We start from the raw sequence: 15,705 nt of genomic DNA on the forward strand, positions 1-15,705 counted from the left end.
CCGCCTTAATTTTAAGGTTCGAAAATTAGTTTTTATTTCACAGCCAGAGAATCTTACCAAAAGCAGCCAAAAATCGCAACAAAAACGATGGCAAGATTTGGTGTACGTTTTTTTAGGAACCTATGTATTTTAGGATTTTGTTTATGGATTACTTAAAAAAAAGTACAGACTATAATTAGCGATTACTACATAACCCAACTAGTGCCCCTGAAAGAAGAAATAGTGAAATTAACATTTTATATGAAGAAAAAAGTCTTCTTTCGCCAAGACAATGCGCTAGGTCATAAAGTCGTTGTTTATCATTCTATCTATTACGTTCGAATTGCTTTCACACCCACTGTATTCGGAAGACATGGCGAACAGCCATACTACTTGTTCACAGACTAAGCTATATTTCGTGTTTAAAGTTAAAATTTTGGCTCATTTTTCAAGAGGGGTATCGAAATATTAGTGAAGCATTAAAATGACTATATTACTCTTAAAGGAGACTTCGTATATGATTAAACTCCAATTCAGCAAAAGTCGTAAGCAAAGAAGTTGTCCATTTTTGTGTGCATTTTGTATGGTTTTTGTATGAAAAATGGCACATATTGCTACATTTTTGTCAAAATCCATAACATTAAGTCAATGTTAGAGAGGTTTATGTGTTGCAGTTGTCAGTCAGTATGGCTTGGCGGTTATGACTATGTTTTGAGTTCATTTAGAAATATATTAACGCACAACATTTTTGTATTCATAAATCATGAAATTGTTGTTGCTGACGTTCGTCTTACCGAACTTTAATAAATAATCCATTTTTCATGCCGAAAATGTAAATCAAAAACTTCATGACTAAGGAAAAGCTTGTTAGAATGTTGCAGTTACTAGAAGCACCGAAAAAATAAAAGAAAAAGAGAACATTGCTATGAAAAAATTTTCATCACGAAATGGTGCAACAATTACTGTTGCAACAAATTTTGTACGTGTTTGCGATAATGTCGATATGCCAACGTGTCAAAAACTGCAGCACGGTAACTTAGCTAAGTAAATACGTGATTTATGTGTTAAAGCTGCTGCTGCTGCTGTTGTTGCTGTTGTTGCTGTTGTTGTTGTTGCTATTGCCGCTACGGTTGTTACGGTTGTTGCTAATGTCATTCTCGTTCTCGTTCTCGTGCTTATACTCATTGCCATTCTCGCTGTTATTGCTCATTGTTATTGCTCGTTGTTATTGCTGTTGTAGTAGTTGCAATTGTTGGCATTACAGTTGCACTTGTTAAAATATGGTGTCATTGCAAGTACACATTTGTATGAACGGTAAATACGCATGCAAACACATAAAATTTCATAGATACACCTGTGCATTCGCAGATAGTCGTGCGAGCACGTGAGCATGCCAAACCAAATCGCATTGAATTCATTAAATAGCACCAGACATTTTAGCGCATCGAATCGGACTTATCGCATAACTGCAGACAACAACATTATTATTTCAGCAACAAATTTGCATATATAAATACTGCACATTTTTAAACAATAACTAAGCATGCAAGCACATATGACTGCATATGACTACTTATTCATATTCAGATACAAAATGGAAAAAAATCAAACTGAAGAAAAAAAACTAAATGAAATGCAAGTCGAAAAAAATTGTTCAGAAATTTTGAAAAAAAAGAAAAAAACAAAAACAATGCAAGCTCGAAAGCCAAGTGCAGTTGCAATTGCAATGCGTTGCTGCTGCCGATTATTATAAAAAATACTGCAATTGCAATTGAAATTGCATTCGAAATGCATCCGCGCTACTGTTGTATGTATTTTGTCAGTGTTTAGTGTTTAGTATTTAGTATTTAGTGTTGTTGCTTATTAGTGTTTAAGTTGTGGTTGTGGTTGTTGTTGGTCTGTTGCATTGCATGTGTTATATATTTTTCACAAGAAATTAATTTGTTGCGCTTAGTGCATCTCACCATGAAAATGAAAATAGTTTTCTAGTATTTTTCAATTTTTTAACAATATTTTTTGTTCTATTTTTTTTTCATACTTATTATTTTTATTTAAATTTTTTTTTTTGCAATTTCAGTTGAAATCATTGAAACGTTTACAAAGTTTTCGCACTCAATTTAATTCAATTTTAGTATTTCATATTTTACAATATAAACACTTGGCATTCACTGAACGATGCGGCATATGTGGGAAATGTGGCCGCAAAAGTTTTACTTACAATCGCAGTGCATCATTTTTTGTTAGTCGATTTAAATTATACCAACTGAATTCTCATAGGCATTCATTATTGTAGATATATTATACAAATAAATACAGGGACCATAAATGCACTACAAATTGATATAAAATTGAATATATCTGGTAAAATAATTTTTAAGATATTGTGAGTTATTTGATTAAAGTATATTTTTCAAAGATACGACTCCTTGACACCCTGTATCCCAGCTTATTGAATTAATATACCAATAAATAATGAAAATTATTTCATTATTATTTATAATGAAAAATAATGAAAATAATAAAAACAATGGAAGATATTTGATCTAAGCACCTTTTTCAGAGATACGGCTCTTCGATTCCCCGTACTCCACCATATTGAATTAATATACCAATAAATAATGAAAATTATTTCATTATTATATATAACGAAATATAATGAAAATAATAAATACAATAAGACATATTTGATCTAAGCATCTTTTTCAGAGATACGACTCTTCGATTCCCCGTACTCCACCATATTGAATTAACATATCGCTAAGTAATGAAAATTAATAGGATATTGCAAGATATTTGATCTGAGTATATTTTTTAGATATATGTTTTCTAGACACACTGTATCCCACCATATTGAATAAATATTGAAAATGATTAAGACATTGAGATATAATTGATTAAAGTATCTTTTTCAGAGATATGACTCTTTGACTCCACGTACTCAATCTTATAGAATTAATATATCAATTATTTATTAACGTATTAGGTGATCAGATCAGTATACACAAGAAAGAGTAATAAGAAAGCATGCGACAAATAATGGCTCTACAAATGGAATAGTAATGAAATTTAACAATTAAAAAATAAAAATATAATTAAAAAATTCAATTATTCTACAGCTGGTTTATGATTTCGTACTAATATAAACACAGGAAGTGAATTTAATAATAAAACTTTCACAGCAAATTAACAAAACACCAGAAAAAAAGCGCGAACATAAAAGTCAGGATGGTTAAGAAGCGCTGACTCTGAGTTCCAAATTTGGCAGAGCATGAGTTCGATTCTTGGTATTTGCAGTCTCAAAAAATTATTTATTTTATTTTTTATCGAAACAGCTGTATGGTCAGTCAAAACTTCATTTGAAATAATATGAAAATAATTTTTGTTGTTGTAGTTCACTACTTTTTAAAATCTCTCTATTAATATATCAATAAATAACGAAAATTATTAAGATATTGCGAGTTATTTGCTTGAAGTATCGTTTACGACTTTTTGACGCCCTGTATCTTACTATCCTACCATATTGAATAAATATTTTAATAAATATTGAAAATAAATAAGCTATTGAGAGTCATTTGCTTTAACTATCTTTTGCAGAAAAACGACTTTTTGATACTTTATTAATTGAGTGACATCCCATTATTTTGAATTAGTTTCGGTTAGGTTGGAGTGACGGCGGCCTTGTAACCACTAAAGCCCACTTGAGCTTAAATAATGGCCCGCTGTGGTACCAAAGAAATAACGTGGGTTTGTACATAGACTAAATGATCATTATACGACCAACGCCGAAAGACAACGACTCCCCTATTAGGTAATGGTGAACCAACCTGACAGTTCTAAAAATTTGGCTGTCACTAAGTGGCCCCGAAGGTTATAAATCTTCTCCTAGCTAGAGTTAAGCACTGCCACATGAGATATGTTTGTGACATTTTGAATTAATATTTTAATAAATATTAAAAAGGTCGGGATTTATCTCATATTCATATTTGTTTCTTAGTCTAATGTATCACCTTTATAAGTTGAAGCACTTTATTGAGAAACACCCTGTATATAAGTGTGTATTATATAACTGAAAATCATTTCGTTGTGTTGAATTTTTTTTATTGATTTTAAAGTTTATATTGCTTGCTTACCCAATTTATGTGCAAAATTATATTTAACAATTGTGTTGATATATTCGGAAAATTACCTGAAAGAAATGAAATAAAATTGTATTAATTAATATTAATTAAAATGAATTATGATATAAGCAACAATATTAATTAAGAAGAAAATATTATATATATTTTGGCAAAAAACTATATTGTACAAAATAGAATTTATAAATAATAAAACATATATTTGATTATTGATGTTAATAGTGCAGTTCATGTCATAAAAAGGCAGTAGGAAATTACATAGACTTACGACCTATTTTAATAATATTGAGGGACTTATCTCACCTGCTCATTTGTCAGTGTCCAGTACTTAAATTCAATATATGCTTAACTTTATAAGAATTTAAATAAGGACTTATAATAAGGACTTAAAAGTGATTCTATAAGTAACAGTTGTTATGATCTCGTGTTAAGAATAGAGGCTTTTCTTTTTGAGGATCTAGGTCTAGGTCATCTAGGGAATACACAACTCATTCACCTTAAAATATAACACCTTTAAATACAAATATCCAAAAATCCAACTTTTATCTAAATCTGCATCTAATATTTTCACGATAACCGGTATTTATTTTGCTACTATAGGTAAACTTTTTCAAAATAGCAAACTATATACAATATCTGCTTTAAATATTGTATAAATAAGGATTTTCTTATATTCACATAAACTTAAGGGTAATTTTTATCAAACGTAATTTAATCTCATAGCATTGACTATGCGAATAGTATCTTAAGATACTCGCAGTTGTCAAAGTAAATTAGTTAAGAAATCTACATATATCTTCCAATAAAACAAAACTAATTGACAAATAATATATCCCATATTACCATATCTAATGAAATGAAATGCAACTATAAACTATAGAGAGTGGAGTGTAGAGTGTTAATAAAATCTATAGCTAATCATATTAGCATAGAAGACGAACCATGAACGTGACTAATACAGTAACTTTACTGTATTACCACTTGTCCAAAGTGAAATAAAGATTTTTTTTTTCGAAATGTATGGGTATCTATCAAAGAAATTCGAATAGGTCTTCATAACAATTGCACTCTGAGATAGGGAGCCCTTCGCAAATATACGCATATGTATACAGTATGTAGAGTGAGTGTGCAGAGTGCAGACTCAACAAGAAATTATACTACAAAGCTAATGAAATAAAAGATTTTATTGGCATGTGTTTTAACATTTCAATTGCCCCAAGCGTACAATGCTGTGAAATGTTCCATACCAAGTGAAGGAACCATTGTGATGGAGTCGATGTTGGGTGGTGTAAGTATTTTGCAACAAAAGGACACTAGTAAAATTCTATTGTGCGTACACGTGCAATAAAATACTATATTAATAGTTGTATTTGTAGTGAATGGCCATATTGTTCTCATTGATATCTGGTAAAGTTCTGGTATTGTTCGCATAAGACAACGACCACAAGAACAGAGAAGTATGAATAGCAACTTTGCCAGTAATCTTCATTACGTTGGCAATAATTTTGCTCATAATGACGTACATGTTGATGTTGATGTTGATAGTCGTATAAATGCTGATGATGATGTTGACAGAAAACATTTTAAATTGGCCATATTATTTAAGTTGTCTGTCTACTATTGCTTTCAGTTGTTTCCAGTTGCTTTCAGTTGCTTTCAGATACTTTCAGATACTTGTATGAAAAATGCAAGAAATGCTACGCAGAGGGGTTAAAAAAGTGTAACAAAAGTTATATAAAACTTGGTGTGGAGGAGAAAGTACAGCTAAAGGCGTAAAACCAAAAGTGAAGTGAGCAATAGTTTTTATGTGTGTACTAATAAATTACCACTCAAAGGAAATGTATGTTACTCCTTCATAAAAAGTATTTGTATGTAATTCATTGTACTCACATTTGAAGTATCTATGAAATATTTAAATATGGATTATTGAAACAAAAATCATGTTAAGAAATATGTATAAATGGATATATATATATATATATACTATATACGTATTCATATTCATATGAGTATAAAAGAGTTATGTTTAGAGTGCAAAAATATTCATAAAAAGAAAGAAAGAAGAAACTTACTATGCAGGAGATTATAAAAGTTAAGCTATCGTTGGAGAATGAGTATGGAGTGATATTAAGAGGAGTTTATACGTATATAAAAATAAACAACAACACCAATTCAATATAATCTAAATTGGGATTATACTTAATTGGAAGCAAAACTTTTTGACCACCTCTTATATAAATACAAAGAAGAGTAAAAATTATTATATATAAAACACCATTTAGTTTATTACACCTTAAACTTAACTAAACTAAAAAAAGTGAAATCTCTCTCTCTCTCTCTCTCTTATCCTTATCTCTCAGTGGAGCATAGGGTCTCTAAAAAAGTGAAATACCTTTTGGCTAATCCAATATGTAAAGATTGTATTTTCAAGGTTTAGTTTTGTTGTTTGCAACACGATATCTAATGGTTATTATTTTATCATATTTCTATGTGACTTATTATATAGTCACTAAGTTTAGCAACTTCAACATCAATAGACTTAAGAGTGCTTTATGAACTGATGGAAGTGTAGCTCATCTGTCGAAACATTATAGTCGAAAAAGAATGGGATTAAGAATATGCGTTACACTCAATAGAGGGCGCTATGTTTGAACATGTCAAGAAATAATCATGTGATTAGAGACAATATTAAATGATAATATTAACTTCTGCATTCTTTTTTATTGGTATAGGTATGTGAAGTCGCTTGTCTGCTCAGTTAAACAGGGGACATTCAATCACTTGGAAGTCAATATTTACAGAGTTATTATCTATGTATAGCCTCAGCTGCCGTCTCAAGTGGAATTTACAAAGGCTTTGTGTTAAAAATAATACATACAGAATCCCGTCATTTTTTACAAGGGAATTATATTAAAAATAACACATACTGAATTATACCAGGAACTGCATAAGAAGACTGAATAAGCGTAATATAGGTATATATACACATTATATAGGAATAAAAATATATATCAACAGAAGATAGCAATTAAATATATTATAATATAATACATTAGGACGAATGACATCCTCAGAGACATCAAGATTGATTCCATCAAAAAATACATAAACGATGGAGCCCTGAAATTATTTGCGAAAACTGACAGACTTACCAACACCGTGTTATCAAATCTCAAAATGGTTACAGGCTCCTCGGGGAGGTATGCAGATCTGAGGTCAATTATTGCTGATGTAGTGATAAACAATAATCTAGTTAAGGTATAAGGAGGGACTCGAGGTAAAAAAGCGTATAAGTGCTTAAGTGCACTGGCTCAAAACAGCTTCAACATAATAATATAAAATCATATTAGTACATATAGATACTAGTTAAAAACTAAATGAAGATATTATTTTATTCATTGCTCTATTATTTCTGCCATATTAAAAAAAATGTGTAAACATTCATATAAGAATATGATTATTACTTATAATCAATATTACTTACAATATATCATACATAGCAGTAATCTAATATATATTTTGTATTCATAAAGTAGCTATTTAAATAGAACTAATGTGCTAAGTCATTCCAGTTCATGCAATTTAATCTGAACATAATTTATTTTTACTGATTTTATTTGCAGATTATCTTTGCGGTCTTTCGACATAAAACTCATGCCATCATCAGCACAAATAAAATAAACTATTCATGTTAAATTACGGAATGTAGACTCAACTCAACTCAACTCGACTCGACTCGACTCGTGTACACGTCAACAGAAATTCCACCAGGTTACAAGCCAGTGGCTTAGGCATTTTATCGTCTTGACGTCAATTTTGCAAATATATTTTCGCCCATCTCGCCGGCTTATGTATACAAAATGTATAGGAAAACAATCACGTATTCACGTATTCTTTCAAATAGCACAAGTGACACATGCTTCCGGAAAAGCAAGGTTAATACAACATGACAGGGAATGTTTTCAGGAACATAGCACAATACAACGAAAAAAAAAATAACTTAAGGAGAAGTAAAAGTAGAAATATTGAAGGCACGCACATACTATAATCACTAAAATAAAGTGGGGTGCAGAGGAATACTCGTAGTAGTAGTAGGCTTTGGTTTAAGCAGGAAATGACGCTTATAGAATTTTATATGCATGGACACCACAAAGTAACCAATGTTATCAGTTATTCAGTTAGCCATTGAGCCATTTAGCCATACAACCATACAGCCAGTCATCCAGTCAGCCAGTCATCTAGTCAGTCATCAGCTCTACCCACGCTTCGAGTCACATTAATAGGGACATAATGACAAGAACATTGACAGTGTCATGCGATTAATGTGTTTGGTATATTTATTTACGTCATTATTGGTTGCTTTTGTGTGCCAAACAACTGAGTGAACATTAGGTGATTACATTACCCAAGTGTATAATAATTTGAAAGAAACAAGGTTTAAGATTAAATAAGGCGAAGTATGATGGCATTTGGAGACAAAACCTAATTGTACTCATATCTGAACATTTTTGAGTGCAGAAAAATAATACTTTAATGGTGGCACTGGAAAATCTTCTTATTGTATTTATTTATAAATATAAATTTATAAAGAATAAATAATAAACTTGAAATTTTCCTTGACAAATGTAAGCGAATACTTAAAACTTAACAACCCTTAACAATTCACAACCCTTAAGTCTTACTAATTTGATGTTTTAAAATTTCACAAAATTTCGAAATCCCCTAATTCAATTAAACCATTGACTTCTGCAGAAGCTACACTGAAGATGAGCGCACAAAAACAATAACAATAACAACAAATAATATAAACAATAATAACAACATGATTATATTATTAAAGACCTTAAGTAACCCTAACAGCAGCACAAGTGCAATGGAAGAGAATCGTCATAAAAGAAAATCTTTAAAATATGAAAAGCCACTTTGGCACCTGCAGCTTAGGTTACAAAATAGCTTAATGCGTCAAGGTTGGCGTTGTTAGCGTTTCCACATTTAAATACTTAAAAGCGACTTAAAACATGGACGACGGAGCATAAATACAGCGACGAGTATTTTAATACTTTAATAGCAAAAAGCGTGGTAATAGATACAACGTTTTAGTGGAGTTTGACTGGAGGGTATAGGCTGGCTGGAGCAGACTTGCGACGTTGCTTGGTTACAGCTTATTTTTTCCATGCTTGTTAATCATCTGGACTTCACTGATATTGCCTTTGAGTCTGCCAACAGTGTTAGTAGGGAGTTTTTCCCTGAATTATCATTCCACACAGATTGTACGTAGAGTACGTAGAGTCATGTCTATCTTTGTATATGATAACTCCGTCTGACTGTTGGTTCTAGATTTGTCTGCAAATTGATGCTTATTTTTTTTTTTTCAGTTTAAGTTTAGTTATTTTTATTTATATTATTTTTTTTGAACAGAAAGCATAGAAACACTGTCATATTTTTATTTGTTTTTATGAATTTGGTAATTATATTATTTTTAAAAAGGATTAAATTCATCCATAACATTCTACACGTGGCAACTCAAACACTTTACAGCTATGATTTTTGGTATATGAAATTTCAAAATTGTTGTATTTAAATAAAATAATTAAAAGAATATTTAAGAAGATTTAACAGTGAAATGAAATAAATACATGTATTTTAAAAATCATTTATCAGTTGATTTAGTAGTTTATTTTCTAGTTTACTATTAAAAAACTATAAATCATCAAAATAATAAGGAGAGAGAGCGAGAGAGAGAGAAAGAAAGAGAAAGAAAGTGAAAAAGAAAAAGAAATAGTGAGAAAGAGAGAGGGAGAGAGAAAGCGTGGATAAGAAAGAAACGAAAAAAGAGAGAGGGAGAGAGAAAGCGTGGATGAGAAAGAAACGAAAAAAGAGAGAGAGAGAGAGAAAGGGTGGATAAGAAAGAAACGACGAAACAGAGAGGGAGAGAGAAAGGGTGGATGAGAAAGAAACGAAGAAAGAGAGAGGGAGAGAGAGGGAAAGACAGTTGTATTTTGTTTGTTAAATTTTATATTTTAAAGAGATTATTTCTTCGCAGGTGAAAAACACTCTTGGATAGGTAGATAACGTGTTGGAGGGATCGAATCCAATTTATTTAGTTGCTAAGATCTTAATAAAGTCATTTTAATTCCACATTTCTTGTAATTATGAAAAGAAAGTTGAGTAAACAATCAAACACATTGATAAATACAAATATCTGGCCAATGTTCGAAATTTTAACGAGTGTATTAAAGAATAGGGTGCTCAAAAAGTTAAGCCTGATTCTGGATAAAGTGTAAGAAAATATAACTGCTATTCCGGTGTCTTCTTTTCCAATGAAAGTGAACATATATTATTAGAGATTAAACAGGGTAATCCCTCTCGCCTAACTAAAATCTAGTTTCCCGTTAAGAAACTTCCATTTAAATTTATGCATTTAAATATTCTTCCGGGAAGTTTTCTTAGATACTTTCCACTTACTTCAATAGATGAAGTTAAGGGTTCTTTATTTGGAGTATATTTGTCGCTTTTCACTTGACTGTTGCAAATCTACCAGTCAAATTTGTGTTGGTCTGTCCCCAAAATTATCAAATGTCAATTCTCGTGTCTTACTGGCAGGAATAAAAGCACTTATAGAAATAAAACTTTTATTTCACTACTTAAATGATGTGCTTATTGTAGAATAAGGCAATAAATACTCAAATTAGCTTCTTGAGAGATTGATATTGACTGTACCTAAAATATACATACCTAGGTATTTCTTCACTCTCAATCAATATGGACTTACATATACCAACTAGGTGATGTGATGCTAAGAATAACATAGATATTAGGTAGGAATCGCTTCGCACTAAGGATTATGTTATATTCGTTTAATTGCTACCGATGCAATCAAAATGGAATGTATTACTAGGAGCCTTCATACGTGCGTTAAAGATTATTATTATTAGGACATATTTATATTTTAACAAAATTATAAATTTAGTCTAAAGATACTGTAGGTTTAAGGTTACATGGTAAGTATGTACGTAAAAGTACTCCTCGCTTTCTACCGATAACGACTAAAGGATATAATATTGCACATTTGGTATGATTTCTATCTGTAGTATGTAAGGTGTTATTGTTGTTGTTACGACTTAAGCTCGTCATTCTCTAATTAACATACCAAAATGTTAATTTTTTAGCAATGAAAATGTCTTTTGTGTCCTGACGCAATATTTTCAATGAAATTTTTTAAATCTTTTTTATTTTTCCACTGAAGTGTGCAATAAAAAATGTGAAACATGTGAACACTGCCATGTCCACGTGGAAGTGGAATACCTTTTATTTACTTCTCTAATTTAAGTACTCGTAAATGTTAGACACGTTCATTGAAAAAGTATTAAAAATTTTCACAAATTTCGGTTGCTGTGAAGAAGTTTTTATATGCGGTTTTATGCATTATTTAAATGAAAGTTAAGTGATTCCTTTGTGTGCCTGTGTTTGTGGATGAGATTTCAATTAATTTTTGGGGTTGCTTAATGACTACGAATCACAATACTCATAAATTGAAAGTAAGCGTTCCTTTAAGCATAGAAAAACAGAATATTAATGAGCTTACTTCGAAAAGGTCGTCCAACAAAAGCTTCCTAACATATTTGTTGGGTTTGCACAACAAATATGAATGTATGGCATTTTCCAAAGGACTTGAAAGTCTGTTAATATTTTAGTAAGATAAAATAACAAACTCAGAACAACGTTAATAAGTTTAATAATGAGAATGATGGTCTTAATGTACACTCGTGTATATATTTAGATTTTAACTAATTTGCAGTGCTTAGACAATGGATTTTAATACTTTACTTAATTTCATATAATATTAAATAGAATTTTGCACTTATCAAAATAGATATAAATAAGGCATTTAGTACAGGAGGCCGTTTTAACAGAGAACATGTTTTGTTAATTAAAAGGATTTAAGAGTTATGAAAGGGTAACAAATCCTAATTGTAAATAATAGAAAAGTTTACTACATAAATTTGTGGTTAAAATGACAAATGAGCATTGTAGTTGAATATAGATAATAATGAAGAGATAATAATAAACTTTTATTTATTTCGCAAGCCGCACTGTTTTTTTTGCATTTTTATTTTTACTTAATTAATTAGTTAATCGTAAAAATAAGTTTAAAAATTTAACAAAAAGAAAATTTCACTGAATACTCTAAACACTCAACGCAATTATCTGTTTATCTCGTTACTTAGTATGTATGTATATGCATGGTCTGAAAATACATAGTCCTAGATCCGATGATACTAAAGGTTTCACAAATAGAAAGATGGATTGAAAATTCCTTAAAAATATTCTGGATTTATAAGTGAATCATGTAGGTGATCATTATCATAATTAGCTAATTGTTAATCTCTAAAGAAAATCTAATTTGAATAAATTTCCTTGAAACTATGCTTTAACAGTTTGTGTTATCTTCGGGAAGAATCAACATGAAGCATTAGATGCTTATTATAATTATGTGTAAACTGAGTGAAAATGTCCCTAAAATGTTAAACAAATATGTTCGAGAACGAAAATATGTTCTACACATAGACTATCCTGTTTTGTGACGGTCTTGGGGTCGTTAAAGATGATGCTTGAATACCAGTACCAAAAATAAATAAAATATCGACAAAGTTGAGACAAACTCTTTGAACTGCTGTGTATTTGCACAATTGCCATATCGACATAAGCATTGGCATAAGCACAATCTGTCAAACTTTGATCAAATATTTTATCCAACACACGATTTATACGCGTTTCGTACCACATACTCTAAGGAATGAACTACATAATTGAAGAGTTAACCAAAATTAAGAATGGCTAAGAGTCTAACACACCATATTAACAAAGTTGTATATTAATCCTTCTAGCATGTCATTGTAATTGTAATTCGACCCGAAAACTAAACGTCGGTATGGTATGGATCAATGAAATCGAGCAGTGAACTAATTTCATGTCAGTCATTAGATGCAGATACTATATATGTTTAATAATGATTGTTGGCCAAAATTCGATGGCTTCAACCTATTCGATATATTGGCAGGGGCTTATTTTTTGTAACATATATTTCTCAACAAATATCATGAGATGTTTCTTCAGACAAAGTAACATCTCCACGAGTATCGAATCAGTTGGATTCATGAGCTGTATGAGCTATATTGTAATATAGACAAAGTTAAGCATATAAAAATTCTGCGATTTCACTGATTTGATCATGTAGTCAGAATGGAAGAAAATGGCTACAGCTACAAAGTTGTTTCATTAAGTTCCCGCTGGTGAGAAACTCGTTAGGGAACGTTCGCAATTTCGGTGGAACAATCAGCTGACCAAAGAAATGAAGGTACTCGGTATTACCAACCAATCACTGAGAGTATTGACCGCGTCCAGTTGTCTCCTCTAAGTATGTAATGCAACTAATATGCAATAATAATAAGCAACTCATCACACTATCTTAATATCAGTATTATACTAACTCATATACTCATACTGTTAAATTCAGATGGCGGGCATTGCAGACTTGTGTTGACACGCTGTCTAAAATTAGGTTGATAACTACTAACTCTTGGAATAAAAGCGATGCTTATTATTTTTGGATAAGAGCAAGAATATCTTTCTTAATGGTGTGATTCATTCATATATCAAAATCAATCAATTTTTTTAGGTGATCATAAAGTTTTAATAAAGCTTTACCATAATTTGGTTTTCAAATATGATTTCATTATTATTATAACTATTGTTTATATGTAGCACCATTATAAAGTATATTACTTTGCAATAAAATTATCTCAAGAAAGCTTAAATTCATTTTAACATTAAGAATTATATCGAGAAAACTAAAATTCATTTTAACCTGAAAGTTAATTACAAGGAAAATAAAATTCATTTTAGCCTAAATGTATGCAATATTAACTAAACAAAAATTTCAGTTGATGGTTATCCTTATTGTTTATAATACATGTTAAAATAAGCCTTTTTTTTGTAAATAAAACAAGTGTGTGCATATTTTAAATATTTATAAAATTATAAAATACGTATTCAAATATTTAACTTTTATATTAAAAATAAAAAATTTAATACTTTGTGTTAAATATGGTTAGACTATAAATGTAAAATGCATATAAAACGTTTACTATAGACAAACACTTCAAAGATATTTTTCATATATACATTTTTTATTATTTCTGTTTGAGGACAATACTCGTTAAATATAATAAAATCAAGGGAATAGAATGAACTCAGTAAAGTCTTGTGCTTTTTGAAGTATGAAACGAAGTCGACGGGGGCAAAAAAAAAATACTAGTCTTAACAAAGGTCATACAGGATGACAATGACAGTGAAGGAAGCGTAAAAGTACTTGAAGATAAGTGCTTGACAATGACAGATAACACAGAACTGCAGGAAAAAGACAATAAAAATCAAAATTGTAAAGACGCTAAAAAAGCGTATAAAATCTGTAAAATTCTAAAAGAAAAAAACAGCTTAAGTAAACATATTTTCCGTGATGACAACGTGGGACAACGAGACAAACAAACAAAACAACAGTAAACAAATAACAAATAACAAACAAATCTAAAGTCCATAGTGGAAATTATAAAATACATAGGTTGGAGGTAGGAGTACTATGAAACAGAAAAATAAATTATAATCAAACATACATAACAAAATCACACATATACTAACGTAACACGTAAATGGAATAAGTCAAGCATGTGGGCTTACAGGGCGTATGAAATATTTGTTTGACAAACGGAGAAAGCAAAAATTTATTATGACCGTCCGCCGAAACAAAAAATGTACCGACAACAGATAAAGTCAAGCTAGAAACAATTTAAATTACAAAACAGTTGAAGCGGTTATGAAAACAATATATTTTTGCCATTTTGTTGAAATAATTGTCGGGAAAACAGTATTAACGCAAGGATAACGTGGTAGTAAAATATTGAAGAAAAAACCATAAACTTTGCTAACTTTTATAAAACAAAAAAATAAAAAAAAATGTAGTAAAAAAGCAATAAAAAAAATTAAATGCTTATAAAATAAACTGATAAAGTACACTTGAAGTAAATCAGACAGCAGCAGCCAACAGCAAGGAGTATGTAAAAAATAAAAAATGTTAGCAAAAAAGGATATTAAACGTAGCCTTTTTACTTTAGCACAGATTAGTGCTGCCAGATATATTGCTTTTGTGTTTGTTGGTTGTTTTTTTCGTATGTGGAGTTAATAATTTTCATTCTCCACTTTTACTTTATGTAAAATAAATAATTTTACAATAATTGTTAGCACAACCTTAGCAGCAAGTTTATCAACTAACTTTGCGTGTATGTGAAATATGGTAGCAAAAATAACAACGGAGTTTGATAAGGTAGAACGCTTGTTAGATAGCTACGATAGGAAACAAGAGGTAAACTTTTAAGCAAGGTACTCCAGCCATATTATAACAACAACAGAAAACCACTTGAATATGTGCACTTGAAAAATCATGCAAATTTTCAATTGTTTAAGAGCGAAGCAATAAAGTCAAAACAAAAAATAAATAAATAATTTCAAAAAAAAAAAAAAAATAAATAAAACA

The 15,705-nt window shown here is 30.3% G+C and overlaps 1 protein-coding gene across 1 annotated transcript in view; it reads left to right on the top strand.

Moving 5' to 3' along the window:
* Window positions 1-904: 904 nt before the first annotated feature.
* The window catches only part of LOC119676515 (ras-interacting protein RIP3-like), a 65,512-nt gene continuing 50,711 nt past the window's right edge, over window positions 905-15,705 (top strand). The window contains exon 1 of the mRNA XM_038087754.1: window positions 905-1,010. Within this exon, the coding sequence (XP_037943682.1) occupies window positions 905-1,010 (106 nt within the window). The remainder of the gene's footprint in view (window positions 1,011-15,705) is intronic.

The sequence above is a fragment of the Teleopsis dalmanni genome, chromosome 2 (assembly GCF_002237135.1).
Source record: "Teleopsis dalmanni isolate 2A chromosome 2, ASM223713v2, whole genome shotgun sequence".
Classification (NCBI taxonomy): Eukaryota; Metazoa; Arthropoda; class Insecta; order Diptera; family Diopsidae; genus Teleopsis; species Teleopsis dalmanni.